Source organism: Artibeus jamaicensis, unplaced genomic scaffold (assembly GCF_021234435.1).
Source record: "Artibeus jamaicensis isolate MK-2021 breed Jamaican fruit bat unplaced genomic scaffold, CSHL_Jam_final contig_588, whole genome shotgun sequence".
Taxonomy (NCBI): domain Eukaryota; kingdom Metazoa; phylum Chordata; class Mammalia; order Chiroptera; family Phyllostomidae; genus Artibeus; species Artibeus jamaicensis.
In genome coordinates, this window is record NW_026521895.1 from 554,316 (window position 1) to 581,740 (window position 27,425).

The 27,425-nt window shown below is 42.1% G+C and overlaps 1 protein-coding gene across 1 annotated transcript in view; it reads right to left on the reverse strand.

Moving 5' to 3' along the window:
- Window positions 1-27,425, reverse strand: part of NPAS3 (neuronal PAS domain protein 3) — an 843,234-nt gene that overhangs the window by 40,288 nt on the left and 775,521 nt on the right. The window contains exon 7 of the mRNA XM_053670519.1: window positions 21,522-21,640. Within this exon, the coding sequence (XP_053526494.1) occupies window positions 21,522-21,640 (119 nt within the window). The remainder of the gene's footprint in view (window positions 1-21,521; window positions 21,641-27,425) is intronic.

Below are 27,425 nucleotides of genomic sequence, written 5' to 3' on the forward strand. Positions count from 1 at the left end.
CTGCATACTTTCCTGAAGCACTGACCTTCTCCTACTAGCTACGGGAAGACTGCTGTTTATGTTTGATTTCCTTAATCCTGCTAAAGCAGTGAAGAAGGCTTAAGTTGTAATTTATTTATAAGAAATTATAATAAAGCTTCAGCAATTTGAGTGTTGTGTGAAAAGCGGGAGCTAGACTGTACAGAGGCAGGATATCCAAACTTAGACGTGAGCATTATGACACTCTTTAGGTTTATCTACCCTTGGAATCAATTTTGTCATTTTTAATTGACCGATTTTCCCTTGTTTGCTTAACATTTATTAATTGATTGTTATGCTCCTGCAATTAATTCAAAAGCTGGCAAGTTTAATGCAGAGAAATTAATTTTCTTTTACCAACACGCCACTTAAAATACATTTTTGGAAGCCTGGGTTACCAGGAAATTACCTTCAAATTAATCAACAAGGAAATTAGATGGTAGTGTCCCTTGACATCTGTCAATCCGAAAGATGTCACTTTCTTCCTTTGGTTTGAGTGGGTTCTTTCCACTGAATGAGAAATAAAAAAGAAAACTATATGAAGTAACACTATCCTACATCTTAGCAGGTGGAGAAAGGGAAGCAGTTTCTTTGTATAAATATGCAATGTTTAAATGAATTTTACTTTTCATTGGGAGAAGTTGGTAGAAAAGAGGTAACTTTTATAAGAGAACATGAAAATGAAGTTCATCACCTCTTCCCTAAGCAGCTTTTTTGCCATTTTGCCTTATTTTCCCTTATACGAAACCTTGCTGGGTGCCACCGCTCCTGCAGGCCCTGTGGAGGCCAACTTGTCGCGGAGATGGGCCCGTGAGCCAGCCCTGCCTGCGTGAGGCCCGGGGATGCACAGTGCAGGGGAAAGACGGGGAGAAGTGCTCACGGAGGGAGCAGCAGTCCAGGTGCATTTTTACAGACGAGTAGAATTTGATTGGCATTCTGTTCGAAGAACTATTATAAGAGCACAGAGACACAAAACTGCTTCTTGTGTTTAGGGCTCGAGAGGAGGGCAGAGAGCAGAACAGGGAGTGCGGGGACAGGTGGAGCTGGCTAGGTGGTGGAATGCTGTGATACCCTATGGAGAAATTATGACTTCATTTCATAGACAAAGAGGGGACCGCTGAAGAGTTTTCAAGATAATATTATGTGATTAGACCTGATTTTTAGGGAGAAGATTCTGAGGGCATTCGTTCACTCTCTCATTCATTCACTTGATCAGCGCTCGGTGACCGTCACCAGGCACCGCTGCGTGGCGTCCCTGGCGCTGTCATAATCACTAAGGAGCACACAGCCCACCTCTCTCTCTCTAATTCAGGTGGGCTCGGGGCTCTAATGGGAAGGTGGATAAAAGGAATGACCAGCAGCCTGTCCAGATGAGGGTGAGGACTGAATGTGGGTAAGGCTAGTGCTCAGCTAGTCAGTCACTCTTGAATCGTGGACCTCTCTTTATTTTTAACAACCCTTCCATCAGCTTCGTCGGAGGCTGAAGTTAGAATTATTGAGTGCATCACTCGTCTTGGACTCCTCTTCGATCCCCTGCCTCTCACTTCGTGGGCCCAGTCAATCATCCAGGCTTGTGAATTCTTCCTTGAGCATGTATCTTACCACTGGTGTTAGAGCCATTCCGAGTGCCAGGCACTAATGCAGACTATTGAAATCTTACATCCGGACAACATGGGGGGCAGCTTCCTAACTGCTCACTCCTATTTTTCCCTCTCTGGTTCATCCTGCATTCTGTTGCCAGATTCATCTTCCTAAAGTGTCTTTAATTTAGGAAAACAGCCCAGTAGTGGTACGATCCCCCCCGCATCTACTTATGTAACCTTGGAGCAAACACGTGACCTCTCTCAGCCTCCAGTCCCCAGGGGTGAAGTGTGCACGATCATCCTCACCATCTCCATCTTACAGGATCACTGAAAGAACCAAACGAAGCAGTGTTTGTGTTCAAAACACCTTGAAATTGTGGAGCACCATGTTGACCAATGAAATATTATTGTTGTTACTCTTACTAGTCAAGAACCTTGATTGATCCTGGAATAAAACTCAGACCAACGAGACCACTTAGCTTTCGTGAAAGTCTTGTGACAAGTTAGTCCCAACCTTCATGACCTCATCTTGTACAGCTTCCCTCCCTATACTCCAAAAGCTTTGCATACTGTGTTCTGCACCTGCCTTGTGTTTGCCTTCTCCACACCTTTGTTCACACCACCTCTCAGGCCAGGAATTCCTTCCCTTTCCTGCTCTATCAGTGAAAATAATGTCCATTTTTCAAGATCTTTGTCAAATTCTTTTTGCTCTTCTTTAGCCACTCTAGCCCAAAGCTGTTCTCACCCCACTTTGAATTCTTACTACGGTCTCTGCTTTCCAATCAGCACTAGTATGCCCCGTCAGAGGCTGCTCTCTCCTTGTCTCTGTCTCTTCTTCCTCAGAGGCACAGAACGTGTCTGTTATTTCTCTGTAATGAAATGAAAGGGAGATACAGAGCATGGGAGGTGCTCAACTGGCGACTGACTGACTGGACACTCTCCACCTGTGTATGGCAAGAGAGCTCGCAGAGTCCTTAACTTTATTTCTTTTGATCCTTACAATAGCCTGTAAGGTAGGGAGAGCAGGTATTAGTATGTCCATTTTATAAACGAGGAACTGGAGGCTAAGCGAGACGAAGTGTCGGTTATGAGCAAACAGCTCAAAGGCGGGTCTGACACTCCTCCACGGCCAGTGCCCTCGCTCCAACCACCCTGCATCTCCGCCACTCTCGGCTCCTGCTTTGATCCATCTGAGCTGTCTGAAACCGTTCACTTCTCCCTTATGCTTCAAACACCTTCCATAAGAAATCACCTTTACAAAGTACATATTGGTAAGACTCTTCCTGGGGGTTACTTACTCCCTGAATACAATTAGATACTTCAAGATGTCACCCCATTAGAATCACAGAAGCCAAGTTTGGCTCATCATGGCCCTGAAGAGAACACACTTACCATTTCACTTCATTATTTCTACATTACTTCTATATTACTATATTCATTATTTTTATATTACTTCTATGTTGCTAACTACTGACTCTGGTAACTGATTATTTCAATGCATAGAGGGTTATATAAATTTTTTTGCTCAAAAACAATGCATTACCGACTTCACAGCAAACAATACAATACCAACATTACTGTAGGCGAATATAAATACTAGAAAACTGATGTTAACATTAACCAAAGGGAGCAACAAGGACAAGTAGTCCCATGAGTCTCTTATGCAGCCTAATCACACCAACCATGGATTCGGACCCCTCCCTCATCCTTCCCCCTGAGCAAACCCACTGACCCCACCGTGGGGACGGATCCATGGTGGGAACTTCCACATACTGCCCCCCTCTTACTTTATGAACATACTTTCTGCCCTTTGCCCTCATTAGAAATGAAGTGGATAATCTGAAGGCTTCTATTAAAAGGTTTTGGTTTTTTTGCAAGGAAATAAGTAGGGAATAGATACATTTCTAGTGATAAACAGAAGCTAAGGTAATATCTTCTGAAATGCTAAAATCCTGGATTTTCTAGTTATAATCCAATAAAGATAATATTAGATGTTAACAGAGACTTAGAGTTTACAGAACATTTTCACTCATCTTACACTAACCTCATAATAACTTTATGATATTTTAGAAGAAGCAATATTATTCCCTTTCAACAGACTCAGAGGCTAAATGAGTTCCCCAAGGTCACATACATATCGAATGGCAAAACTGCGGCTAAAACCTACATCTGTGGATTTTAAGGCCAGGGCTCTGCACATTCTTCAAGTCACCATGGATGTCTTTAACATGATTATTTTGATATTAGTCACTACATTTGCAAAAGCTACTTATAAATGTCTGTATTAAAGATTACTTTTTGCTTTTAATAATTTAAAAATAATTTTTAACTAATTTCTGTTTGGTAGCTCTCTTGGGCTAGAATAATTAATACCACATAGATCACAGCTCTAGAGGATTTAGATTCCTATAATATGTGTGAATCACCTTCTGTACACATATTTTATTTTTCCATTAATGGTTAACTTTTATACAGCCCACCAAACTGACCCTGTGATAGTCTTAATCGGCCATACATATGTCTACTGAATTATCTAGTTATTTTGGAAGGATAACTGCAGTAGATTCCTACTGCCCCAGCTTCTTTCGTTTACCTCTTTTCTCCAGCCATCATTTTTATATCCCCTCTCTGACCCACAGAAGATACTCCAAATAGTTCTGCCAGGTCAGCAGCATTTCAGTCCTCTGACTAGTTATGATTTTCTAAATGATATGTCCAAATTCTAGTATGACCACTGGAAATTCTCTGAGTGGGGCTAAAATAACTCACAGTTTTCCAAAACTTCTTGTTGCCCCTACTCATTCCTAAAGAAAGGAATTAAAGCAGAACACTGCATCTCTTTCCATTGTGACACCTTTTGCCTTCTTTTTTCACTCTGTGCCCAGACAGTCAGTCCAAGAAGATGCCAGGAGGGGTAACCAGTGGTGACTTTCAATAATGCTAGTAGTAACAAGTGATCCATGCAGGAAGAGGCTTTTGTCAGGTGTCCTCTGGAGCTGGAAATGCCCACTTAGGTTCTGGTGCCCTGCTCATGTTGTCCAGTACTCACCCCCATAGTCGGCTCTGGCCTTCTCCACATGGCTAACGCTGGGTGCCCACATCTAAAGATTTGCCCTACTGTACTCGGATTTCTTACATAAGACATATCCTGACAGTTGTTCATAGCCCAATGAGAACTGTGTATGCTTAAAGAGACCCCCAATCTCACAAAAGTCAAACTCTGCATCTATGGACCTTTCAGCTCCACAGTTCTGATTTTTAGAAGGGAAAGAGAAAGAATCTCAAAACAGTTGTGGAATTTGTTCATGGGGATGAATGGAGTGTGAGGATGCTTTGATGGATTATTTGTTTGTGCCTGTGTATTCCTGACAATTCAGTGGGCTCGGTATAGGGACACAGACCCAGGACCGGCACAAAATATTGCCTGCCCGTGTTCCACAGAGGCCATGACCTCCCTATGCTGATGCTATCACCATGGAGACAACATGCTGGGCCTGACCCCATCCCACTGTACCCTCCACGCACTGTCCCCTCCCCTACTCCAAAGCATTCCATGAAAATGAGGGCAGAGAGAGGAGGGAGCAAGGCAAGAATAAAACAAGGTCCTTCTGGGCCTCCCTAGTAAGTGAAATGCATCTTTAATGTCATCATTTCCCATACTCCTCTCCTCCCTCCTGCTTCCCAAACTTTCTCTACTGTCCTCCAGCTCTGCTGACATGCATGGTCCTAAATCCTCCTTTACGCTTATCCCCCACACTCTGCCTGTTTCCTTGGTGCCCAGTTTTAAAGAACATTAGGAAGGAAAAATGAGCCTCTACTACAAGGTGGTACTGCTTTCCTGCAGTACTGATGACTGCTGCCTCAGATCCTTCATTTAGTCCTTTTTTCTCCAGTCACCACCTGGGTCAGGGGTGGGTCATGGGGCACCTCTGTCTGACTCTATTTCTCCTGCTATTCATCTCATTGGCTACCTTAGTTTCTTAACAGGCCCAGTAACCAGCTCAAGGATAACCGATTTTCCTCTTTACAAAAGTCTGAGCTGAAGGTGGTCCCACTCCAGCTAACCCCCAGGAACCTCTTCTGGGTTGAGGGTTCAGTCAGTCCCAGGTGCTGGAGCTGAGGTGGGGCGAACTTCAGGAGTGGCTAACTTTGCCCCAGGAAAAGACAGGTCCCTACTTTGTTGCTCCTGTGACATGGACATCTGCCTACACCCTAGGTGGAAAAAGTAGAAAAGATGAGAGGGAACAAGTTTGGAAAGAAAAGGCTTAGGGGAAGAGAAAAAAAATCACGTCCTTTCCCAAGAAGTATTCTCCTTGTTTCTGCACATCATAGTTGCTGGAGTCAGATCAAGGGGCCTGTGGTTTTTTCCTGTACATATTCTCCTGTTTTGGAGGGTACTGGCTGTATAATCTGATAAAAGCTGCAATTAAATGAACTCTCCAATTTGTATTTCCACAGCCACAAGGGTATTGGCTACTTTGTTTCTTCCCCTTTTGACTCTGGGAGGTTCATTACTTACAGTTACTGCAGAATCAATCTGAGCTGGCCGGAATCAGTTATGGAATTTATAGCATAATAAATGCCCACTGCACAAATGCAGTTCCACACAAAAGGCTTGGGAATGTTCTTTTGAGCTATTCACCTTTCGGAGTGTACTATTTTTTATCCATTTAACAGAATCATCTTAAGCATATTTTGAGAAGTATAATCCTGACAGCTCCAAACAGATTTTCCCTGAGGCAGGTATTGTTGTAGGCAAACAATATTATTGATAAAAATCTTAGCATATTGGAACTTGGAAGGGAAACTAAATACATGTTTTTCATTCTTCATACCCATTCTTTAGAGCTCCATTTTCTTAACTTCACAATGCATTCCACTTTCACTTCAAATTTTTATTTTTATAAAAGTGTTTTAGCACTTCTTGAAGCACGCTAATGAACTGTTCTCTAAGAAGAACCAGCCGTACCAACGTTGGCTGGGAGAGGCAGGCAGAATTTGAAGTGCACTCAAAAGATAATGCACAGATTGGGGTATCAATGATTTTCTGCTTTAAATGTCTGCAAGTTATAAGCTTACATTGGTATCTGGCCCATTTCTCTTGCTAAGTGCCCATATTATGGGTGAATCCTGTTTTACAGCATTCTGATACGCACAGAGTTGAACTTGAGCATGAAACACAGAAAAAAAATATCAGAAAGACAGATGGCAGGCCGTCCTCCCCAAAACTCAATTTCATATTATGCATGTGATTGCTAATAGGCAAGCACTAAAAAACAATTTTCCTTGACGGAGAAGAGCTGATAAATTGTCAACATAAAGTTAGACTGTGGTTGCTCTAGCGATCGAAAGCTCGTCTGTGAGTTGGGTCCCATCAAAGTCGGCTTCTTACTACCGTATCAAAATTTATGAATGCGTATGTCTATAAAGTGACTGAAAACAACCCATAATGCATGTTTGTTTATTGTGCATGAGCTTTGTGTTGCCTCAGTGCATGCAAAGAAACCAAACATATAGCCAAGTCCATTTTTTGTCCAGTTCTTTTTTTTAGCTTCTGAAACCGGTAATGAAAAAGTGGAGAGCAAGCTGGGGATGTGATTTCCTCTTCTATCCTGAGAGCTGACTTAAACAAAAAGATCTAGCCTTAAATGGCTCTCGCGTGGTTGGAAAGTGTACTCCACGGGGTCACACTAGCTGTGCGATGGCAGAAGTAGATGCATGTGAGAGCAATTGAGAACATTGATTATTCGAAGGAAAGAAAAGATGTTTGAGGAAGAAAAAATAAATAAAATCAAGCAGATAAAAAGCAACTGAGCTAATGATATGCAACACAAAGCACCAAAATTTCATGTTATCGTTGATAAAAAGACAGATGCAGACTATGCAAAAATGGAGAAAAAGAGAGGTTTTCTTATTTTTATTTGTTAAGTACTTGTTTTTTAAAAAGTAAGCACTCAATCCAGGTATATAAATTTATATTTTCTGGGGAGAGGGAGAGAGAAAGGGTGAAAATTTGCTCATGTTGAAAATCAGTTGCTATATACTGTATTTTATTTTTCAGAATCACTCAACACACTGAATACTGTGCATGGTTGTAACTCAGACTGTGCCATTGGTCACTGTTCATTTGACAGCAGTTCTTTAAGTGCAGATGAATCGCAGCCGGTCTGCCCTGCACAGATCTTCCTGGAACAAAGCCACTGGGGGCTCGGATACCACTGTTTGTAAGACCGAGTTGCAACAATTAGCAGAAGGGCTTAAAAGCCCATTGGAATTAGAAGTGAAATGAGTTGAAGAACAAAAAAATTATTTTAAATGGGAAAGAATCATCATCCTCAAAGCCTGGAGTTTTACTAAGTGGTCAGTCTAAGGGAAACGTTAGGCTGGCTGAAAGCAATGCTACATTGATTCAAATACCCAGACAGTCCCAAGAATTCAGACTCCTAACTGCAGGCAGACTGCTGCTGTTAGTCAGGTCTGTGTGATGTTTCCTATTTCTGGCTCGTTTCACAATCTAAGATTTCAGTGCATAATGACTTTAGTATTGTTCTTGAGTTGCTAGCTCTAGGAAAGTCATATTCCTCCTTTTGGAATGTCTACTTTATCCAGCCTCTAAGAATGGGTTGCGGGGGTGGGAGGGAAGTCCCTGCACTCGGGTAGGCCAGAATGGTGGAAGGAAAAATGAATGGGGAAAATTTCAAAAGGATTTATCCAATGAGTTATTTAAATCCGCTTATATATTCCCTTATGCTATAGGCTGAAAACAACCTTCTTGGTCTCCTTGTTAGAAAACAGTAATCTCTTTTTAAAAAAATGAATGTAGGAAGTTTTGTTAGAACGTGACAATCTTAATCTTCATCCTGTTATCCCAAAAGCTATCGCCCATTGGGCTGGCACTGCACTAAAAGAAGACCCCTGCTCCACTTCATTTGCTTAATTCGTCAGCTTAGATGGCTTCACCCCTGATTCCTAGGGAACAGATTTCTTGCTGCTCCATGCACATGATGCCTTCATCTCTTCGCTGATACTGTTCCCTCTGCATAGAGTTTCCTTCCCTAATGTCTGGCTAAAATGATGCTGTGCTTGAGAACCCCTCCTCTTGCCTCAGACAGAGGATTTACTTCACCCCATGGCTCTTGGAACACACCTTTATAGGATCTATCTCACTGTCTCACAGTCATTACTTTGTGTGCCCGCCTAGGTCTAGACTCTGCTCTCAGGACCAGGGACTGTGTTGTATCCATCTTTGTCGTCCTAGGACCCAGCAGAGTGTGTAATCCACAACAGGTACACAGTCAGTATTGACTGTATGACTGAGTAAAATCAATTCCTAAATACTGGAAACGAGGTGATGCTGAAGAATGAAAATTATAGATCATTGGGGGTTACACTTGACTTTTTTCTTTTGATTTCCCAGTTTATTATTATCTGACAAAGCTTGTTTTTGAAAAAAGTTTCCATTATGTAGATGCAAAGCTTTGGGGAAAAGCATAATCTGAAATCTAGTTGGAACAATTAAAATTAGTTATTTCAGATCAGTCCAGAAGGAACTGAAGTAGATAAGCTCTAGGGTCAGCATATGCCTTGTTCAGCTTTCTTGAAAGGCATGGGGAGTAATAAAGCTTTCCATTTTATCTTCGGTGAAATAATTCTGCTGAAATATCACCTCATTTTTGATGTCAGTGGTGATTTTTCCTTACCTCCATGATGTCAAAAGGGAATTATTATTATTAGAATGACAGATTACTAATGACGCTGTAAAGGAAGAGGAATAGCTGACATCGTTATAACCCAAACATCGTTGATGCCCTCTTGCTTGAGCCTCACTGTTTGGTACTTGGAACAGTCAGTCTGCAGTATCACAGATGTGTAAAGATTATTGCATGCAGGAAGGAAATCATCAGCAGGTGCCTATGAATTTTCTCTGGCAGAACACCATCCTCTTAAAGATTTTAGGACTAGATGGCAGGATAAGGAGGTAAGATTTATGTATGCAGGAGGGAGAGGATGCTTTGAGGGCCAAACATGTCATGGGCTCTTGTGGGACACCTCCCCTGATGCTTTCTCCAAGGGTAAAACTGCCATATGAGGACAGAGATTGGACAGGGGGCCTCTCTGGGTTGAGCATGCTGTTGGTCCTCCATGGGACAGTGACAATATGATCTGTTGGTTCTGGGCTTTACTCTCTCTTCATGGACTGACCAGCTTGCTGTCATTCCATTGACTTCTGGGCTCTAATTCACTGTGACTGACCGACAGGGCTCTCTGAGTGCTTGAGAGCATGGAGATACCAGGCCACTTCTGTGTCACTTTTGTGTCTCAGTGATGACAGGCACATAACTTAACATTACTCCACTCTGCCAAGGTGCCTGGAATCTGGCTACCAGGGGTCTACAACAAACTGTATTACTCTCCAGATCTTTCCCGTGGAAAGAGAGAAAATACATATCTATAGAGAAGATAATAGTTTGTAACAAGTAACAATTCAAGAGTAAGAATGTTTTACATTCCATGGTACCTCTCTTTGAGGAGTTTGACAATGAAAATACTGTTAATTACATTCAATATTGGGTAAATCTGTTGGTTCCAGCGTTGTCTCAGTGCGCCAAGGCTGCAGGTTCGATCCCTGGTCAGGACACATACAAGAAGCAACCAAGGAATGCATAAAAAAGTGGAACGACAATTCTCTTTCTCTTCCCCCTATCTTTCTTTCTCCCCTTCCTCTCTCTCTAAAATTAATAAGTCAATGAAAAAATACTTAAAGAACATTTAGCCAGGACTCAACTGCCTGAAGGGCTATTCCAGGCAGATTATGCATTGTAGTTCCCTTTGAACGGAAACTTCCAACCACTGCAGACAACACTTACGAAGGTGTCCACTAGTAAGCCAACTGTAAATAAATAAACAAACAGAACATGTTGTTTTATGTTTGTGGCATAAAAAGAGGGATGAGTACATATGGTGTTGAAGTGAGTGGTGTTACAGGAACAAGAAATTTGTCACTGCTCACCGTATAAGGCAACAGAGTCATGCTCTCAAGCCAGCCTTTTACTTTGGCCCTTAATTTAGGATCTACATTGATTTCTCAGAATGTAGTCTACACAGGACAAGGTGCAAAATTTCACTGAGGCCTCCCTGAGAATGATAAAACCTCCAGATCTCTTCTCCCTTGTGATTAGGTGTTCCTAGAATATTTCAGGTTCTCAAACCAGCACTGGAGTGAGGCGATAGGGAGCTCTTGGTGACTCTGGGTGGCCTTCACTGGAACTGTCCCGCAGGCTCTAACACCCCTGTCCCCCCAACGGTCAGGGGCTCCTCCTGATGGAGCAGATTCTCTACTTCATTCCAGCCGAGTGTTCCAAAGGGGCTTTCATGCTAAGGTCAGGAGTGGAGCTAAAGAGGACATAATCTCAGCCATCAGGTGACTGAAGAACACTGAAATCAAGTCTGCTGTATACCGTAGCTCCTTAAGTAATGTTTGGTGCCGCTTTATTTCATTATAATGTTTCATTATAACACTGATGATGATGAGACAATGTAGGAACTTGTTTGTATCAATTCACCGATGATGAAATTGACAGCCAAATCTACTGACGACGTTAAGTAAGGACTTACTGTACTTTGCTGTATCACTGAAACAGAAGCCCAGAATCATCAGGCTGCTCGTCCAATGTCTCATGGCAAGTAAGCAGCAGAGTGCTGGCAATGGTGGGAAGCTGTCTGACTCCCCTCACCGGGTGAGCCCCTATTAAGTAAGCTGCTGTGTTCTCATGACTTCTCCAGGGAGCCATGAATTTGAAGGACATTTGACAAGGAGCTGTTGAGTAAGTATATTCACAACAACCAAGAAATAATCAAGTAACTCTTGGTTGTGCTTTCCGAGTTCTAGCCACAAGAACATGGTACAAGTGGGGTACAAGTTAAATAAATACATGTTGATTTTTAAAAACTGAATATGATAGTAGAATATGTCAGCAATTAGTGCAGCCTCTTTAAAAGGAAAAAGAAGGGAACATCAATTTATTTTACTAGCAATAGGACCTGGGAACTTAGAATATATAATTTAGTGGCTGCATATTATCAACTCTAAATCCCCTTTAAAGGAACTAGAATATTGACCCAAGGAGGGAATATGTTTTGGCTCTTGCTCAAACGATGCCTAATATTTGTACATTTATTTTCTTAAGTAGATGTTTGTTGGATTTCTACTGGGTGTCTCAAACTATTCTAGGAGCTTCAGCTTACACTGCAGTGGGGGAGACAAACTTCATACAGACAAATTATGAAATAGTGTTCAGATGTCTAGTGTGACAAAGGACAAAGGGCAGCAGGATAAAGCAGCTAATGGGGATGTGGAAGGTGGAGGGTGTGCTGAGCTATTTCAGTTGGGGTGGTGAGGGAAGTGACATTTGAGCAGAAATCTGAATGAATGTCAACCATGGGTTTATCTAAGGACATACTCCAGGGAGAAGAAAAAGCAAGTATAACATCCCTGGTGAAAGGGAAGTATAAACACTGCTACCAGCCTAACGATAACTCACACAAATTGTTTCTGGAGACCACTGCCAACAATGAGCCGAAAATGCTGTTTCCAACATGGCAACATAGAGAGACCCACTGCCCACTTGTAGTTTGAATTAAACACACACACAGTCAAGGCAGCGTCCCAAAGCCTGTCCTTGACTATCACTACAGAGGACTGAGAACTGATTATACAGGTGGTTCTCTTGTTTAAAAAAGAGTGGGATGGGAGTAAAAAACAGAAAACTGTACTTGAACAATAATTAAATAAATTTTAAAAATTGGTACAATTAAAAAAAATAAGTTAAGAAGTAAAAATAAAAAAAAAGAGTCTTCTTGTAATTCAAAGCACTTTGCAACAAGGCCATTCTTTTGGTATGATAGTGGAAGGCATTCATAGAGAGGTGGGAAAGATGTGGTTACTTCCTTGTCCCCCAGGAGGTCCCTACATGAGATGATGTGAGCCCCAGAATCCTGGCTTTTTTCCCTTACTTGGAGCAAGTCAACAGAATCCCCTCTGGAGTGCTGTGTGGTGGCTCTGAGGTGCCCACACAGTTGTGGGGGTTCATGCCAGGATGGTAGCTTACTTTCCCCAAAAGGAGATACCTCTCTCTCTTTCTCTCTCTCTCTCTATCTCTACACACACACACACACACACACACACACACACACACATTCTTTTACCAAAGTGTAGAGCCCTATGAGCTACAGGATCCTAAAAGCTCCATTTATTCCAGAGATCAACAACATCAAATTGGCCCCGTCTCTACTTCATGTCCTGCATTAAAAAGCAGTATAAGTCTTGCCGTGATGCTAAATCAATTCCAAAGAAAACCATTTTGTATATGTTCCTTTTGTTAAAGGGGCAGATGACGTATTTCAGTCATATCTTGTCTCTTATAATCAAATCAATATTCAGGACACTTAAGCAGGGATAAATTTCCCAGAAATAAATGCATTTTCTATATTTGACGTAACTCTTTCATTATTCTAGAGCTCCTGTAACTTCCAGGAGATAATCGGAAATATTATTGATGAATTACTGCTTCCCATAGACAGAGGTACATAAGCAGAGGTATAGAAGTCAAGGTGGCGGGTGGTCTACATTAACATTGGTCAGCCTCACCATGCAAGTACCATTAACATGAAACTTCACATATGGACACAAGTTATATGTTTATTGTGGGACAGGCATTATCTACATTATCTTACTTCAGTTCACAATAGCCTTATGAAGGAGGTCCTATTGGTACTCCCATTTTACAAGAGAGGAAATAGATGCTTACTTAAAGTCATAGAGCCAGGAATGGCTGGGTTAAGTCCTCCACTGTGTGACATCACGCCTTTGTGCTGAATTACTCCTCAGTGCAGTAGTTTTGAGGTCATTGAGTCAAACAGGGCAATGTATCTGGGAGCCATTGAAGTCCGTGAAGAGTTACATAACTGCTACTTCAGACAGCTGGGTGAGGAGATAATTTTGGGGGAACCTTTGCAGCTATTGTTAGGGCACCTCAGAACATCAGAGAACGCTGGGCCTGAAATGGGACTTGTGTTTAGTTTTACTTCTTAAGTCTGTTTATTTTTCTTTTAAAACACTTTAATAGGCCACAGGCTCATAATAGAGAGATTCTATTTTAAAATCGATCAGATTGAGAATATATTTACACGGACATTAGTGACAATATTGAAGGGCATTAGTTAAGACATTATTCACAGAAAAAATTGTTAATTTTTGCACCAATGATGCCATCTTTAAAGAGATCATCACTTTCATTATGCTTCAATTAACGAGTTCTGGCACTAGTAGAAGACAGGAAGCTGTCACTTCTCCTACCTTCTTTCTAAAATCTGTATAATAAAAAATTAAGTACCTGTGAGTTAGCAACACACTTGGGCCGCAGTCACTGACATACTCGGAATTTACAGACACTTCACAGAACGGCCGGGGACTACGCCTCTAGCTGGTAAAATAGCTGATTAGTCCCAGCAGAAATGACCTATCCCAGGGCAGAGCTACTGCCATGCCTTGTAATGGAAAAGACACTCTTTAAGATCAGAAACAATGTCAGTTGTATTTAAAATGACACTGGAAACTACGTCGTAATGGACAATTGTACAGAGGTGAACAGGGACTAAAAAGCAATAATAGGATTTAAAAAATTGGATTTCATTGGCTCTCTCCTCTATTTGCATTTTTCCTCACAATAACCTCTGTCTGTAAGTTCTACCCTGGAAATTTTTTTTTTCTCCTTCAATTTATTCTGGGTGTCTGGGTTGATTGAAAGGCAATAAATGCGTAAGTCTTAGAAAGCCTGAATGGGCTGACAGAATTTTTGGTCTCTCTGAAAATTCATCTATTGATTTGACAAGACAGTTACATTTTGTGCAGCTTGGAACACTGTCGTCATCATTTCAAGACGACACAAAGCTGAGGCGAAGAAAGGCTTCAGGAGAAGCACTGACATGTCCGGACACCTGGAACATCTCTGAGTCTCAGAGAGCAAGAAACACGCGGATGGCACCTCGTCTGTCCGCACTCACCCAGGAGGAGCAGAGACCCCTACCTGGTAAGTTTGGGGGATACGCTCAGAAACCTCCAGAGGACGGCCACCACCGCATCGCCCCGACATTGGTGCTGGGAGCACCTCCAAGCCACACTTGTCTGGCACAATTAAAACTCACTGCATATATGGTTGTCCTCTTGGGCAAAGAACAAACCAGCCTTCTTATAATAACACTTCGTATATTTTTAGCAATCTTTGAGAAGTGGCACTGCGCCAGAAGGCAGGATATCAGCAAATACAGTTCTAATTGTCAGGAAGTTAGAACGTTAAAATGTTAATATCCAGAAAAAAGTTCTTGAAAGATGATTTACTAGAAAGAACTGGTAATCTCCAGACACCAATTAGAGGCCATGGTGAATAAGGGGTGTTAAAATGACTCTATTTTTCATTTCTGAAAGAAATCCTCAATGGCTCAAAAAATGCTGTGGATGTGGTCCCTTCCGATTGTATGCAGGCATGGGTAAAGAGAGATGCTACCCTGGCAGGCGGGAGGGTACCCTGTGGGCCACGTCATGGCACAGTCATGTGTGTTGGTGGCTATACTAGTGATCCCAGCCAGAAGACACTGATGCCAACTAGCTGGATCGCTGGGGGACATAATAGAGTCTGCTAATGTCAACCTTTGTTGTTGCTACCTTAGAAAAAAAGAGAACACGCAATTCAATTCAATCAACATTTGCTGAGTGGCAACTCCATGTGCTGGGCGCTGAGGGAAGAACTCAGAATGAGAAAGTGCCCTGCACCCTGTGTAGTATATTGGAAAGCAGGCCTTTGAAATCCGAGGATCTGGCTAGTTCTCTGTTTTGCCATTTACCATTGATGACCTTAGGCAAATCAGTTCATATTTCTGTGCCTCTATTTTACCTGTCTTCAAAATCGGGAAACTAGGTGTAATTACCTAAAAGGCTATTGTGAGATTCCTATAAAATTATATGAAAGTGCTTTATCAAATGGAGAGAAGATGCTTAGCTGAGCCTGTGTTATCTTATTTGATCCCTAGGAAACTTCTCTCGGTTATGTACTGCTAACAGCTTCATTTTTACAGGTGGGAAAATTGAGGCTTAGAGCTGGGGAGACAAAAACTAAAAAGTGGCACCTGCGTGGTGCCGTACTGGGTAAGTTTTTTCCCTGCGGAAGTGCGGCAGAGAGGCCTTTTAGGAAAAAAACCAGCATAGTCAAAGGCACAACAGTGTGACTACGCAAACTTACTTTAGGAAAGAAGGTTGGATGGATTTTTCTAGAGCATCGGTATTTACAGCTCCAGGAAAGAATGATGGAGGTGGTGGTAGAAACGTAGACTAGAGCCAGGTCCTTGAATACACTGACACTATGAACCATTGATGACACAGGAGCGGAGGAGGAAGTGGTTGTTGAGGCTTTGGAGAGATATTCTGGAGAGGAGCTTGCAGGATAGAATAGAGAAGTAAAATTTTCTGGGAAGTACTTTAGGAATTGCTCACAACAGACCCAGGAAGAGATATTAAACTGTAGGGATGGAAACAGAAGCTGGTGAATTCAACCAGTTTTGGCAGCACATTGCAGTGGCAGGGGATCCAGAAGGAGGGGTTGAAGCTGTGCACTGTGAGCTGGATTGTGTATTGTGAGTTTTCTTAAAAAATTAAACCAACCCTGGCTGGTGTAGCTCAGTGGATTGAGTGCCTGCCTGCCAACCAAAGGGTTACAGGTTTGATTCCCAGATCAGGGCACATGCCTGGTTGTGGGCCAGGTCCCAGTAGGGGGCTTGCGAGAGGCAACCACACATTGATGTTTCCCTCTCTCTGTCTCCCTCCTTTCTCCTCTGCCTAAAAATAAATAAAATCTTTAAAAAATTAAACCAAGAGCTAAAATTCTAGGTCATTGAAATAGCAAGTAATAATTCCCTTTTAGTATGACATCTTGAAACTTGTCAGTATGCACATTTAGTCAAGGATGCTTTTGCCTATGAAGAAAGCATTCAACTTTAAAATGTACTTGGCCATGATTTTGACATTGGGAATCCTAGCAATGCAACTCTGTTGCACACCTAAGTGAACAGAAAGAGAAGGAGGATCATGCATAGCCAAAAATAACACATATAATTTGTAAATATTAGGTAAAATTTTTATAAAATATTTCCTGAGAAACACCTGTTCAGATTATCTCTAGCTGCATGAAAGGATCAAAATGTAAATCTTAGTTTTTACGTCTGCAATCTAGAAGTTGATGTCTTTTGCAACAAGACTTGACTGTGTATTAACATTAAATATATAAAGGGAGGAAGAAGTGACAAAGGAAAGGGCAATTGCTTTGGTTACTTCATGTTTCGATATAGTCTTAAAGCTGAGGTGTATCAGCAGTCCTAATAAGCTAGTGAACCTACACATAGTTTTCCCTATAACTTATACTTTGTGACTCTTATTATAAGGAGGCTGGACAGATTTCAGAAATCATGTAGTGCAACTTGTGGCCATAGGCAAATTCATATCCAAATCATCCCAGATGGGAGGGGTGCTGTTTATTTCTAAGAACCTGGAGTTCCCCCAAGCTCCCTAGTAATCCGTTCATATGTGTCATAGCAGGAACCCTTGACGTTTGAAGATTTTTGTCTCTGTGGAGTTCAGAGACGTTCTCAACATCTATAAAACATGATGGAGCTTTCCCCTCTTTGTCAGTGTTGCTCAGTGCGGGAGGCTCTCCCCGGCATTACAGTGCGGACATCGTCATGTGACTGGGCAGCTACTTCAGGCATGACAGTGGGCTGGTGGCATTTAAGAGCCAGTTAGAAAATTGACAGTCCCATGCCAAAGGAAACTATCCTCCAAAGATAGGAGCTAAGGATGCAACCCAATTAGTCTTCACTTCTCTAATTTCCTTGATTCCATATCTCCTTTTACCCTCTGTGCTATACCTACTAAGTTTCCTGACACCTAGACTAGACGAGAAGGCTGAATACAGATGCAATGCAATTTAAAGGAGAGCTGTGTTATGCTAAGATATGTGGCCAACAAGGAACCTAAACATCGAGGAAGCCCCTGAGGCATAAGCAGTGGCTGGTCCAGATAACAGTGCTACTGTGGATTTCAAAGCAAATGAAGACAGAGACAAGCGAATGTCAGCTCACAGTTAGGAAACTTCATCGGAGAGGGCAGCTTTCCTGAGGACTGGGGCACGGCAGCAACAGCAATTTAGATTATGCTCTCTGACTGGATGAGCAGATTCCGATGGGCATTCGTTTGACTAGAATTCCTGGCCATGGGGACCCGAGTGGGTTTTACAGTCCCTGGAAAGGATGGCAGAGCTCTGCAAATCTCTGCAAACTAGTGCTGTGAGAGAGGCCGAGCCACAAAGGGCAGGTCATCATGAGGCAACAGGGTTTTCTTTTCAAAGCTTATTTTTTCATGTCGAGATGCAGTTCATGCTGAGCCCTTCTTTGGACTTGCTCTGTCAAGCAATTAGGCAGAGGGGTGGAGAGGGCAAACCCTGAAGCCTCGCTGCCTGGACCGATGCCTCTGTAACTACTGAAGAGCTGCTGGAACATGGACAACATACTGAACCCACTGAAGCCTCAGTTTTACCACCTGCAGAATGGGTGTAATGATAGAATATAAAATATGAACAATGCCTGCCACAGAGAAAGTCTTTAAATAATGTGTGGATTAGCTGAAGTAAGTATGAAGTGTTTGGTATAGTGTCTGTCACAGAGTTAATAAGTAGGCACAAAAAACAATAGAAAAAGTAAAAAAAGTCCAGATGCCAAGGTTACAGAAAAAATAGAAATGTAATGGTTTGCCCTGAGCAAGACACCTGGGATCTTTAACCAAGGGAAAGGAAGAAGCACACAATGCACACAATGGTAGTAAATTAGGGGAAATATTGGAGTATGGAGAAATGATCCTCATTGTTTCTTTTTATTTGTGTTTATTGTGTGGTGGTGGGGTGGTTACCAGTTTTATTTGAATGTTTTATAGGCTGTTAGATTTATTTACTGAGAATGAACAGGCAAATAGGAATGCCCCCAGCTCTCCCATGAACTTTCAGACAAGGTTAATCAACAAGGGGGGCTCACAGGGGAGGTTGGGGGGGAGAGCAGGGTCTGCTGGATGATTCATCTTAGTGGGGGAACAGGGATGAAGCGCCTCTGTGTTAGCAGTTCCGGGGCAGGGGTAAGGCGTTGGAGGGAGACTCGGGATATCTGGAGGAAGATGTCCTGACAGGCTTGTGTCGGAGGAGTGTGGTCGCTTTAACATGCATGGTTTGATGGAAATGGGAATCCCTTCTAATCTTTTCCAATCCTGGACATTCGAGGTTGTGCTTTTAACATTCTGTTTCTCAAAGGCCCCTTCTTATTGCAAGGTGCCTTTAATCCTAAACCCAAGGAGCTCCAGAAACACTTTTCTTCAACCTGTTCTCATGATGGTCCCTTCTCGTTCACTACTCATAGGTGTCATGTCACCTCCTCAGGGAAACCTCCAGGGACCCTTCTACCTGAAGTGGTCCCCATCGGCCACCCCTTCACACTGCCTTGCTTTACCATCTATGTAATGGTGTAGCCTAGTGGCTAAGGGCACAGGGTGTGGAGCCAGAATCCCTGAGTTCAAACCCTGGCTCTGTCTCTTCAACCTCTGACACTGGATATGCCATTGACCTCTGTAGCCTTAGTTTCATCTGTAAAGTGGAAGCGACGATTGTAGGATTGTGGGGAGGGCTGACACAGGTACACTGTGCCATGCCCTGCATATTGTAGTGAGCATAAATGTTAGCTATTGTCATTCTAGCCACCGTTACCCTCTGGGATCACCTTCTTTATTTATTCACTTGGTATTGTCTGTCTCTCTGGTTAGAACTCAGTGCCATGAAAGCAGGAACTTTTTATTGTTTAGTTCTGGGTTTCCAGGATCTAGAAGAGGCTCCACAGTAGGAGCTAAATAAATATTTGTTGAACGAATGAATGAAAGTTATACTGTACTAATATTTAAAAAATGAGCTTGCCCAATTTCAGGTCATGTTGCAAAACAGCTTTCCTGAGGTGTCCCTATGGCAAAACAAATGGAACCCAAGACACTACATTCTGCCTAGAGTGAAACTCAAACTATTTACCTATATCATTTTTTTTTAACCCAGACATCCCACTTTTGGGCAGATCCAGAGTTTTACTGAGCTTTTATGCCTCTAGTTTGTCATGTGAAAGTCATACATTTTTTGTTTTTCAGAATATTAAATTATCTAATGATATTGCATTATGTAATACTGCTTTTTCAAATTGTACCTCACCTGCCACACCTTCTTCACTCCTGGGATATGTCCTTTACAAACCAGGAAAAACCACTAAATGGAGGAACAAATGCTGACAGATAGAAAAGTAATCCTCAAAAGCAAGCCCTGCAGCTGAGGACTGTCAGTCGAATGAGAATAATAAACATAATGAAGGCAGTGGTTGTACTGATGTCTATTAGGGCACGGGTTGCCCCTCCGGTCATTATAGAATCCTGTCTTGTTCCATTTGCCTCCTGAATGCTCAAATGCAAAAAGAATGCACCTTTCCTGCATTCGGGTGACAATAATCATTAAACCCCTGGCTTACCTGTAGAAATCCAGACTTCCTGATGTCACACGGTAACAACTAATAAATGTATTGTGTTCAGGGAGGTAGGAAAACACCAGGTGTTCCCGAGGGTAGAGTCTGTTTTTTTTCCTTCAACATATCCCTTCGTAACAGGCGTCTGCCGGCCCGAGCCACGTGGGAGGAGCGCCCATGTCCTCTGCTCTGCTTCTGACGCTGTTCGAGGTTCAGACTGGGACAGCTCAGCTCAAGGCGGTGCATGGAAGGGCCTGATCCCCCACCTCCCTTCCTTTTTCTCTGAAGAATTCATGTCAAATAAAGTGCCTGACTCCGACTTTTATGCAGCTGTTAGTCTTCTGATGACTTATAAAAGTTTTTAAGACCTGGTGATAATGATGGTTACCATGTCTGACTGTGGTCACCCTACAGAGCTTTGCGGTTAGAGCCCCAAACTCTGAACCTGGGAAAGGTCACCCGGCCACACCTACAGTACAAATATTTCTGTTTGTCCTCCCACCTATAATAAATATCGTTTGACACATTGGTGTGTTGAAAACTGATATGATTCATGTTGCTAAAGGCATTTTGTAAATTTCATAGGTCTTAATTTATGTTGCTATAGTAACCAAAAATGTTGGAAGTTCCTGAGATTAGAAGCCTTTTATATCTTTAACCTTAAAATCATATAAAAATGTAGATGATGACACCAGACCTGGTCTTTGTTGTTGGGGAACATGCACCCGGTATATTGAGTATTCTGTGTCTGCGAAGGTATGACTGTTCAATAGTCATATCAAAATGAAGATTTCTGATGTCCAACCTGGTTTTTTCACATCTTATTTACACTTTTTTTACAACTTATTTACATGTATGAATTTCAGTGACCAATATACTATTAAAATGGACAGTCTTTCTCTAAAGAGAAAGGGGGACTCTGAAGGGTTAAGTGGGAGAAGCGGAATTCTTATAAGCAGCAACCCTAGAACACTCATTTTAAGGACTGATATGAATTTGGTTCACCTTCTCCGACCAAGTGGATTTCTGGCATGTGCTGAAGCCCTCGGTGCGTTAGTAACAGGAGCTTTAAGAAGGACACTGTACTGAGGCATTTGGTGTCCAGCAGTGTCTGAAATGAGACGAAGGTGCAGTGAAGCCCCTCCCCTGAGACAGGAACACCCCGCGCTGCTCAAGCTCACGTTGTTGATTGTATGGCCTGAAAGTGGCTGGGAAACTCAATGCAAATGATCCAGCACTGACCTAAGACAGAACTATTTCCCCTCCCGGAGTCCAGCTTACCTTATATCCTGATGATTTGATGTGCACACCGCGTTTGGTCAGCGTAGACTTCATCCGGATGAAGAAGGAACGCTCAAGGGTGTTGTCAGTGGTTAGCAGGCTGGGGCTGGTTGACTCCACTGAAGAACACAAACACACATACACATGATTTAGATCTCTGCACAGCCCCTCCCAGTGACTGCTCAGGTGCAATCCTTGAGTTAACTAAAAATAAATGACGGATGGGTGCTAAGAGCCAAGTAATCAATTTGCCTCATTTAGGAAATGTTTACTTTGCAGAAAATAAAAAGGAAAAATTAAAGTATCCACAGTAACTCCGTTCCAGTTTCTAGCAAGAGCTTTTCAGGCATTTTAACTTCCAGCAGCTCCCTAAATGGTGCCTGAGAGTAAGTAATGATAGCACATGTCAAACTTTGGCCAGTGCACATGGGGAGAACTGTGGAAAAGAGAGACCTCCAGGTTTATGAGATTCACCTAGACTTGGGTGGTGTCACTTCTGAGGAAGGATAAGGGGCTTGCTCTTTGTTCTCCCTGAGAACCTGTCTTGTATCATTTGCCCACGAAGGTTTCTGAGAGCCACGGAACCCTCAAGGTCATTACTCTTGCCTTCTTGGGTTGGTTTTCTTCATTGTGGGCACTAAGAAGCATGAAGACTTCTCAACTGACACAGATAGAGGCCAAGAGTGGGACACAGACAGAAACAAACAGAAGCTCCTGACTACACCAACATACCCTTCCTGTCACTAAGGGCAACTTGTCCCCTGCCCTTGTCTGAACAGGACAACAGTCTCTGTTTTCACTTCTTTGCTATGAGAAAATAATAGTCTTCTGTCCTAAGCAAGATACTCTCTCCCTTTGTATGTTTTTAGACTAAGTAGAATACATTTTTTACTTACAAAACTTAAAAATGGTAGTTTTCAGTCTTGCTGATCTAAAAAATGTCTTTATCCAAAAATCTAGAAGGCAAGATAAATCTAATTTCTTTAAAATCAAGCTTCTAAGGTATTATATAAATTTTTTCCTGCAAAAAATTAATTTTGGGCTTTTTAATCCTAATAAGTGCTCTATTTTTATTCTACTAAATAATACTAGTAGAGTCTTTCTTACTCTACAACAACAACAACAAAATAGTTTCAATGACAAACAGGGTCTCTTCTGAGCAGCCCTTAGTCTGGTATTCTCAGAAGAGCAGTGATTTACCCCTAGGGTGGGGGTAAAGGTTTAGGAATGAAATACATGGTATATGAAAATACTTGTGGAAACAGAAAAGAGTCAAGCAAATGTTTAAGTTATAAATTATGAAATATAGTCCAAATATTTCTATGGAAAAGAAATCTCTGGGTTTTTTTGCAGGGATTTGCAAAAAACATTTGCAACTAGATGCTCACACAGAAGAAGAGTGAGAGCTACTATATAATAAGAGGAACTTGCTATTTGTGGTCTGGGGCCTTTCTAGTACCATTCCTGTCGTAATGTGACTGTATTTTCCTATATTTATGGCACTGCTATTCTGGGTTGATGGAACCACTGACAAGTGTCCTTTTCTTATGTGTCTCTCTTAAGATTTTTTTTTTTAGAGAGAATGGATCTGATGTCATTTTAAATGTACAGCTTTTTATCACTCGAGGGAAAAGCAGAGCCATGTTATATTTAGTACTTTCATTTCTTCTGATTAAATATGAATTACTATGAAATTTTTCTCATCATCTAACACGCCATAATACGCCAACAGCTTTTTAATACACTATATAAGCACAAACTTCTGCTCTAAGAGTTTAATTTGCCCCTCTAATCCAATCACATCAACCTTATTTCTCTTATCAGAGATTCCCATTTTGAATTAAATGAGCTCATTAGTTTTAATCAAAAGCAGAGAGATCAAAACTTAAACGTAAATGCTTTAGATCAAAACTGTCAGTCAGCCGTGCAGTTCTATTTTACTAAAACACAAGATCAGAGACCCTTAGAACCAATTTTTTCTCATAAGGGATGCTGGGAGCTTGAAGATGCTATACCCGTTTTTTCCCCCTTCCCAAGGACAGATTATACATTTAAGGTTAGACTTAATTTATAGCAGTTTTTCATCCTGGTGGAAATGGAAAAGTATGCCAGGCCACTGTTGTCCCTCTACATTTATTGGCACTGGTCCTCAGAGACTTGAACTAACGTGCCGCCATCAGAATCCACGCCACACACTCAGCCTTAAAAATTCCGCTCTGTTCAGCAAGATCATGTTTGCAATAGCCGAGAACAAATGAAACTTCCCCAAGAAGTGAAATATGGTTTAGGCGTAGGGTACTGGATATCCTGCTCCAGTAAGAAAGGAACCACCTACCTTTGGAAGAGTGAGTAATTTAGGCATCGTTAGAAGTGACTATTGTGTTCAGTGTGTGGAACTGCACAGTAAAACACCGAGTGAGCACAGCAGAGACCGCAGTGTGGGCGCTTCCCGCTGAACGACGAAACAAACGCGAGATGCCAGCTTTGCACGCGCTGTGGAGGCGGAGAGTTGAGTGTACCCTGACTGAGGCCGTGAATACAGCGCCCCCTGCCCTGCCCAAGTGTTACAACAATACTTGTCTAAACATACAGGGCAGTGTTAATTAAATCCTGGGTGACTGGTGTGAGAGGAACCCGAAGGTCAAGTTCTGCCCCACTGAAGGTGAAATTTAAAAACTCAACTGGTCCTCAAACTTGATTTCAAGAGTGTGGGGTGTAGAGGGGTTGAGGAGAAGGAGAGGGGGCGACTTAGAAGGAAGTTTGATTTCTGTTGAAGATTTCTGTTTTAATTCCACATGACTTTCTAGTTCTGAGGAAGGGGCAGAAGTTATGTGCCACACTGTCCCTATCAAAGAAACACGGAGCAAACTCTTGCAGGCACACACACTCCACCGCCATGTTTCCTCAAGGGCTAGCAGGTACACGCAGGTTACCGCAGCTCTGACGATGGTGACTCTCGGGTACAAAGGTGTATTATCTGCATGTGACAAAGGCAAGCAGCTGCTTTAGAGGTGAAGCTTTCTAAGTGTCTTCGGTGAGGAGCACAATTTTCAGAAAGGTTCCACTGGGAGAGGGAGCCAAAGCAGCATGGCCCTGATGATGGGCAACAGGACTGGGCGCATGCCTGTGTGTGCGTGTGTGTGTGTGTGAAGAGAGGATGGAGTAATGAGGAAAGTATCCGTGGGGCTGCTGCTGTATGAAGACAGTCTATGTCGAAGAGGCATTTTAGGGAACTTTCTAGATATCAGAGGCTTTTCTGCCAACTTTTTTGAAGCAGAACACACTTTCTGCCTGCTCTGATAAAACATTGTGGATTCAGAGAGGTTATATATGCCGTCTGAGACATAGGAGAAATTTATGGGTAAAAACGGATTAAGTGGTCAAAGCTCAGATGTGGCCAGTTTTGACCTATGGATTATAAACAAGGAGCTGAAAAACAAAAACAAAAATAAGACCCATACAAAGCAAAGCTAGATAAAGAAACAGACTCTCTTTGGCTGAATGTCAAGGGCCTCAATTTTTTAATAAATCTAAATTATCTCAGCTAGTGAAATGTCAGTTTTTGCATATTTTGTAAAATTTGCAGAACAATTTACAGCAAAAGTTGTAATAATTTTTATGTTAGCAAGTGTTATTCCACATCTGTTTATGGTTCCCTAACTGGTTTTGGAGTGGCTGCTTCCTTATTGTTATGTAGGGGCAGGAGGTGGGGTGGGTGAAAACTGGGGAAGAAGGGGCTGGCTGGGGACCATCCAGGTCTCCCTGGCCAGTCCAAGGCCAGGTCTACTGTCGACACTTTTAGTTTCCTCTGCAGAGTCTGTGCAAGTGTATGAGATCGCAGCATAAAGAGGGCTTTTCTTTTTAGTTCACTCAGAGTGTTTTTAGCAGAATTCTAGACTCAGAACCCCCCAGCTGCCTCCATACACTGATGTATAAGAGACCAAAAATTTTTTAAAACTTAAAAAAAAATCCTCACCCAAACATGTTTATTCATTTTAGAAATGGGGGGAGGGGAGACATCAGTGTGGGAGAAAAACATCAATCTGTTGCCTCCCACACACACTCTTGCCAGGGACTGAACCCTCAACCTAGACATGTGCCCTGGACAGGGATTGTATGGAATGATCCTCCAACCATGGAGCTACCTAGCCAGGGCAAAAAAAGTCAAGTTTTGAGCAAATGTTTTTACTCTTCAATTGTGAACAAAGTATTTTTCCTTTCATTTATTTGTTTAAAGTATATTTTATTGCTTATGCTATTACAGTTGTCTCATTTTTTCTCCCTTTTATCACCCTCTGCCCTGTACCCCCGCTCCCTCCAGCATCTCTCCCCTTAGTTCAAGTCCATGGGTTGTACATATAAGTTCTTTCTCCATTTCCTACACTATTCTTAACCTCCCCCTGTGTATTTTGTACCTACCATTTATGCTTCTTACTCCCTGTACTTTTTCCCCCATTCTCCTACCTCCTTCTCCCCACTGGTTCTCTTCCTACTCTAGTTGTTTGTCTAGTTTTTTAAAAAGATTCAGTTGATAACTGTGAGTTTATTGTCATTTCACTGCTCATATTTTTTATCTTCTTTTTCTTAGATAAGTTCTTTTAACATTTCATATAATAAGGGCTTGGTGATGATGAACTCCTTTAAATTGACCTTATCTGGGAAGCATTTTATCTGCCCTTCCATTCTAAATGAAAGCTTTGCTGGATAGAGTAATTTTGGATGTAGACCCTTACCTTTCATGACTTGTAATATGTCTTTCCAGCCCCTTTTTGCCTGTAAGTTTTCTTTTGAGAAATCAGCTGAAAGTCCTATGGGTGTTCCTTTGCAGCTAACTATCTCCTTTTCTCTTGCTGCTTTTAAGATTCTCTCCTTATCTTTAATCTTGGCTAATGTAATTATGATGTGCCTTTGTGTGTGCTTCTTTGAGTCCAACTTTTTTGCAACTCTGTGAGATTCCCAGACTTCCTGGAAGCCTATTTCCTTTGCCAGATTGGGGAAGTTCTCCTTCATTATGTTTTCAATTTTTTGATCTTCTTCTTTCCTTCTGGCACCCCAATGATTCAGATGTTGGAACTTTTAAAGTGATCCCAGAGATTCCTAAGCCTCTCCTCATTTTTTTTTGAATTCTTATTTCTTCATTCTGTTCTGGTTGAATGTTTTCTGTGGTCCAAACCATTGATTTGAGTTCCAGTTTCCTTCCCTTCACTGTTGATTCCCTGTACATTTTCCTTTATTTCGCTTTTCATAGTCTTTACTTTTTCCTCTATTTTGTGACCATACTGAACCACTTCTGTGAGCATCCTGATTACCAGTGTTTTGAACTCTGCATTTGATAGGTTGGCTATCTCTTCATCGCTTAGTTGCTTTTGTGGAGTTTTGATACAGTTTTTCATTTGGGCTATATTTCTTCATCTGAGAGCATCTGTTATATTTTAAGGGGCAGAGCCTTAGGTATTCACCAGGGCAGGGCAACCCACATCACTGCATTGTAGTGCTGTATGTAAGGAAGGGGTCAGAAAGGTAACAGTGCCATGTGCTCTGCTCTTGGCCAGCTTTCAGTCACTTTCCTTGCTACCCACAAGCAAACTGAGCCGTTCTGGTGCTGATTCCCAGTGGGAAGGTGGTATTATGTACATTCTAGGACCCTGTGGGTCTCTCCAATGAACTCTCCTGTGAGGCTGAGAGTTTCTCCTGCTACCACAATCCACACAGGTTTTTATAGCCATAGGTTTTGAGGCTTCCTTTTTCTACGCTAGAACTCCGGGTTGCACAGTCTGTCTCACTCTCCAATTGTTCCTCCAGGTTTATCTGTATGCAAATATGTGATCACCAGCTGCCACCTTGCCACGCATCCTCTCTGCCTGGCTGCCTGTCTCTGCCTTTCCTACTGGTCTGAATGAGTGT